The 6,045-nt window shown below is 36.4% G+C and overlaps 1 protein-coding gene across 1 annotated transcript; it reads left to right on the forward strand.

The window, feature by feature from the left end:
* Nucleotides 1-290: 290 nt before the first annotated feature.
* Nucleotides 291-5,821, forward strand: LOC137949684 (uncharacterized). The gene is made up of 6 exons (XM_068795822.1): nt 291-324; nt 860-901; nt 1,026-1,462; nt 2,152-2,583; nt 2,702-3,002; nt 5,160-5,821. The coding sequence occupies exons 1-6, from the start codon at nt 291-293 to the stop codon at nt 5,300-5,302; spliced, it is 1,389 nt and encodes a 462-aa protein (XP_068651923.1). The 3' UTR covers nt 5,303-5,821.
* Nucleotides 5,822-6,045: the final 224 nt, after the last annotated feature.

The following is a 6,045-nucleotide window of genomic DNA, read 5'->3' on the forward strand; positions in this document are numbered from 1 at the left end:
TGAAAAAAAAAACAAAATTATAATATATTTTATCTATTATTATTTAATCACTTAAAATTAGTATATTAACCACTGAAAAGTAAACAATATTCGGTTCAGTTTAATTAGTGTTTATTGTTCATTTTAAAAACTACTAAGCATTATGTAATTCAATTTAATGTTGTTAACTCATTTTTATTTGATAATTAATTTTGAGTTATATTAGCTATTTGGGTTCCCAATAAACATATTTATAAATACCAATTATTTATAAATTATGCTTTTCATACCAAAAAGTTCGAAAATGTGGTATGAATAAGTGTCAGAGTGGTTCTGTCCACTCTTGTAGGCAGTAACTTTCTACATCTAACGAATCGGTCTTTTGGGTGTATTGGATCAGAGCTGGAAATTGTACACAAGTTTTTATTTATGTAAAATTTATTTAATTTATTATATATCTATTTTTATGATTTAAAATAATAAAGAAAGAAATGAACAAAAAAATTCAGATTACTTTAAGATCTCAATAAGATTTGAAGAGCATAACTTGGCCTTCACGTATTCCTTTCTTTGAACGGAGGGTGGTAGAATCATCTACCATCTTTTTAAAATCAGGAAGAAAATAATTTCTTTCTTACAATATTTTTTTATTTTTTACTTTAAAAAATGATTTTTATGTTACTTATTAATTTTGAATGGACTTCATAATTATATAATTTATTTCAAATTGTTTAAATTTTTTAAATTACTTCTTAATTTTGCTGATCTGATTGCGGGCCCACAGCACCTTGGACCCACATGACTTCATGGGGAAAAAAATAGAATAAACAGACTTGCCGTGGCAAGCGGCAGGAGAGCGGCGGCGACTCCCGCTAAGCAGGCTTCCCACTCTCCGAAGTTGGGAATTCCCAGAGAAGAGGAGGTAATATAATTCCCTATTTCGAATCCTATAGGACCGAAGTCTCTCCTGTTTCTCTCTCTGGGTCTTCCGGTCTTCCCTCTGTAGCCAAACTGTACAGTTGTAAGAATTCGATCTCTCATGGCAGAATCCGCAGCTCTGACAGTCTCCGAGCCGCTGCTGACTTCGGTCCAGCCCCCCAACGGCGATCCCCAAGAAGCGGAAGTAACGGAGGAAGACCCAGTCCTTGATGAGGCCCTTCAGCGGCTTGAGTTCTTTCTCTTCCTGTTTGGCTTCCACCAGACGTCTCCGCTCAACGTTTTCTTGTCCTGGAGTGCGTTTCTCGTGGTGGGTGTCTCGGTTCCGATTCTAACTCTTGAGTTCTCCCGGTGTTCAGGATGTGAAGAGTACCAGATCATTAAGTTCGAGCTCAGCATCCTTGCTTCTCAGGCCACTCTAGCCGCTGTCTCTCTTCTCTGTGTCTCGCATAACCTCCGCAAGTATGGTGTCCGGAAATTCCTTTTTGTTGACCGCTTTCACGGACAAATGATCAGATTCCGTAAGGAGTATGTTCAGAAGATCCAGGTTGGTAACACCCGTCCTCGTACGGTCAGTATTCTTCTCTTGTGTGCTTTCGACGGCTACCGGTACGATTCTTGCTTTGTTTAGATGCTGTGGAACGAGAAAGGATTAAATTTGTGATGGTGAAACATGTCGGTCCGAAATGGGTAATTGCATTTCTTCAGGGCCGGTGGGGGGAGGAGAGGGTTATAAGATCATCCTGGATTCACAACTTAGTATACCGTGAGTCAGAAATTTGAAGCATCACAAAACGAAAACAATCTAAAACATCACAAAAATGGAAACCAAATCAGAATATCTAGATATTGATTGACAGAACAACTATAAGTTGATTTGTACTTGAATTTGGTGGAAATGATTTTTAAGTTACTTCTATCGATAAAAAAAAAGGACAAGCCCGCTCTTCTGTCCCCGCTGAATTTGGCCTAGAAGAAGAACTCCAGACCAAAGAAGAATCATTGATACGCCTGTATGCTGCTGGCACCTTCTTGGTAGGGCATAGCCATTTGGATGTGTAACCAAGCCACATTTTACCCGTAGTCTCTGTTCCTAAACATTTTTAAAAGATTATTTGAATAAATTTCTGTAATTGATTCAATAATTATGTAAATTATCATTCTGCACGCAATTGTTATTGATAAGCATTGTATTCTGATACCCAAGAGTTTCTTCATGTTACTTTATGTTGGCAGGGCTTCTTTCGGTTGCTTCTCTTGTGGATTTTGCCGGTTGTCCTTTTAAAGGTTATTCGCGAGACCATGCGAATTATTTATGTCAATCATCAATCAATGTGGCTCTCTTTGGTCTTTTCTCTTGCTTTGATTATGTCATGGGCGTATTTGGCCACAATCTTTTTATCTGCCTGTATACTGTTTCATTTGGTATGCAATCTTCAAGTTATCCACTTTGATGATTATGGAAAGCTTTTGGAAAGAGACTCTGATTCACTTATATTATTGGAGGAGCACATGCGCCTAAGATATCATCTATCTAAAATTAGCCATCGGTTCAGAATATATCTTCTTTTGGCATTCTTGGTTGTCACAGCAAGTCAGTTTATGACCCTCTTCCAGACAACCGGATATCACCAAATCATCAATTTCATTAACAGTGGGGATTTTTTGGTAGGTACAGTTATATCCTTTTCTCTAGATTAATCAAGTTCATCACCATGACTCTGTCCTTCCAATGTGATCCTCCATGGTCAGTTCTCAATTTCTTGTTCCTTCTTCTTCTTGGCAGGTATCCTCCATTGTCGAGGTTGTTGGTCTAACTCTTTGCTTGCATGCAGCTGCAAAAATTTCTCATAGAGCTCAAGGGGTTGCCTCAGTTGCAAGTAGGTGGCATGCTTTGGTAACTTGCAGTTCAGATGGGTCCCAACACAGACACACAAATAGTGTGGGAAACTTTGAAACTAATCTAGCTGCTTCTTTCTTCATTGATTATTCTGAAAGTGATTTAGAGTCGCTGGATAATGCATCGTGGCCAACAAATCCGTACTTCACTTCTCATATGTCCTCATTCCAAAAGAGACAAGCTCTTGGTATGTGATTGAGTTGATTACCTTTTTCCTTTTTTTTCTTTTCTTGACTCTGCTTTACTCACATGAATGGTCCCTTGTTCTTTCTGAAATAAAATCTGAGAGCTCTGATTGGGAAAGCCATATAACACAAATGGTTGCTACATCTTTGAAATTGGAATTCAGTGAACTACATCCTAGCACTAGCCATGTAAATAGAGGGTCTAATAGAGTTGCCCTTTTGCAAATTGCAACTTATCTAATTGCTTTGAATTATATTGTCAGCTTTAAGTAAATAGTTATATATAGAGTATATGGTTCACCAGTTTACAGCTATGGGTCAAAACAGAAAAATAAACTATGAGTTCCAAATTAAAGAATGAACTTTGTCTGCCATTTGCATCCTAAATGAATGGAACATGCAATTCAGTCATTTGTTTTCATTAGGCACTTAGCATCCTTTTTATTATTATTTGCATCTTTATAGATGTTAAATAAAAGGAAGTAAATTTCAAGAAGATGTACTTTTAAATGCTCCATAGAAAAACCCAGTTCCTTTTACTTTTCTTTTATATAAATACCTAATACAGTCATGCAATACAAGATCACAATAATTATGTCCTGAGAGGTAACGCTTATGTCATGTTCTGAAGGATTATGCCTGCCAGGGCCTCAAGACAATGTCTAATAATTTCTTTAAATAGATTTGAATGAAAAGGCATCAAACTAGTTTTTATATTTGAGGAACTGCTAAGGAATGTCAGAACTACTTTACGTCTGTTTATGGTAAACTTGAATGCAGCAACAATAACAGCCGATAAGCTGTCTTCCCTCTCTTCAGGTACATGGCTTCATTGCTTCTATACTATAGCATATGAACAGGCTCCAACTCCATGGACACTCTCATATTATATAGTAAATTCTGAGGGATCGATAAGTATACCTATGAGTTGCTACTTCAAAATAGAACTTTATGACTAAAATTTAAGCCATCCCTCTATAGTGCTGTTCTTTGAAGTATCAATAACCTGAAAATCGTTTTTTATAGTGTTATTCCTATTTATGTTTGCTTTTTTTTATCATTTACGTTGGTAGATTGACCTTTTCTTCTTTGTCTGTTTTTGGTACTTTTTCTCTACCCAGTTCTGTATTTGCAGTCCTATCCTGCTGGTCTTACAATCTTTGGATGGACGGTAGAACATGCACTAATCACCATTATCCTCTCTGTTGAGCTCTCACTTTAGCTTAATTAGCACTCTATAGTTCTCTGATGGAGAATTGAGTTTTGAATGATCCGCCCATTCCATTGCCGAGATTGGTTGGATTCATGGCCCTGTCTCAACTTCTGCCTTACCGAAGTCTGTTGAAAACAACTACGACTAACTTAAAAACATTTTCCTAGAACAACTATTAAACTGATTAAATTAAAATATTGCACCTAAAAAAGTTTAAACTAAATATATTAGAATCTGGTATCATTGCGGGAACATAAATCCTGGTTGCTTTCTGTTTTAGGCTTTTGGGAACTTCTCGAAAATCTACAAGATTTCCTTTCCTATTTGAATAATTGAATTTGTATCTGAGAACAGAATGATAACTACAAGAAAAACTTCCTAAGTAGTTGTGTTATTATGGCTACATTTCTTCTTTAACTTTCTCCTTGTTTGGGTTCAAGTTTTTCAACAATGACTATTTTTTTTACTTCTGATTTTGGGGCAGAATTCTCTTATTAAACTGCCCCAATATATTTATCTGAATACGTCTTTCGCGTCACCTCTTTATCTATGTTCACATGTAACTGATGAGTGGGGAGCATATAACTATTAAATTAGTACTGATGGTGCTAAATTTAGATTGCATTCTTTTAATCACTAAAACAAAAAAAGGCAACAACGAGATTGAATTAGATCACCTGCTTAAGTAAAGGCTCCATTACCAGCAAACTATATTCTGAAACAGAAGGCGAATCATTCCACCAATGGGAATGGGCAGAGGTTGTGTTTTTTGGGAGAAATGACTTTTCCTCCAATGATTAATGTCATCTTCCTGCTGTCAAATATTAATGGCTGTCCCCTCTTAAACAGTTACATTGTTGAACATTGACATAAATTTTCATTTGTTGGACATGCTATAGAAGATGTTGTACACTGTTATTCTGATGAGTACTATTTCGTTTACCAGTTATGTATTTGCAGTCCAATCCTGGAGGTCTTACTATCTTCGGATGGACAGTTGATCGTGCTCTAGTCAACACCATCTTCTTCATCGAGCTATCACTGGTTCTTTTTGTCCTTGGCAAAACAGTTGTTTTCATATCAAAATGACAGACCAAACTTGCCTTCTTGTCTTCTCCGGGGAAAATCTTACACTGACATTGTAACTCCGGGAGCTGACATTTAGTCAACCTTTGAGAGCAGCTTTTTGAGATTCTAACAGCACAGCACCAACCTGCACCTGTGACAATGGAGACTTGGGAAATGATGGATCATACTGTTATAACATTCTTGTGCTTCTGAGGATCACAGTTGCCCAACAAACACGACTATGAGATACCGGGAGTTTGCTGTTTAAGGAGAAACAGGTGACTCTTATGTTTTGTGTTGCTTGAGTCATGTAGCCTTATGTTGTGAGAACCGTGTTATTGCCTTCCAGATAATTAATTTCATTCCATTCAGTTGTAGTGATAACAGGAAATTTATGTGTCTTCTCAGAAAGAAAAAAAGTATATTTTGTGTTTTCCCCTTGAACAAAACAAAAAAAAAATGTATATTTTTTGTTTTCCCCTTAACCAAATTATGAGTTGTTCTCCACTGTGAGTTCTGACGTAATGGATGATTAGGGATTCATAGATTCTGGGTAAGCTTATCCTTTACTCAAGAATAAGAATGCAATTTCTGTTATATTTTCTCATTCACATCGTTGGCTTAAATAACCATTTTATAAACTATACATGGAGAGTTTAAAAATGATTAACGGGAGTACAAAATCACATAATTACAGATATTACAAAATATGTACTGAGAATGTAAGAGTATATTCTTCGTAAGGGAAGAAATCTCAATATTCC

This window comes from Aristolochia californica, unplaced genomic scaffold (genome assembly GCF_029961685.1).
Source record: "Aristolochia californica isolate CCGP_79_NKW_82.1479 unplaced genomic scaffold, dmAriCali1.0.hap1 SCAF_1, whole genome shotgun sequence".
Lineage (NCBI taxonomy): Eukaryota > Viridiplantae > Streptophyta > Magnoliopsida > Piperales > Aristolochiaceae > Aristolochia > Aristolochia californica.

What these genes read in the sequence shown, in the direction of transcription:
- LOC137949684 (XM_068795822.1), top strand. Translation starts at nt 291, where the DNA reads ATGAATAAGTGTCAGAGTGGTTCTGTCCACTCTT. An exon ending in GAATTCCCAGAGAAGAGGAG is followed by an intron (nt 902 to 1,025) that starts GTAATATAATTC and finishes CTCTCATGGCAG; the next exon opens with AATCCGCAGCTCTGACAGTC. An exon ending in CCAAAAGAGACAAGCTCTTG is followed by an intron (nt 3,003 to 5,159) that starts GTATGTGATTGA and finishes TTCGTTTACCAG; the next exon opens with TTATGTATTTGCAGTCCAAT.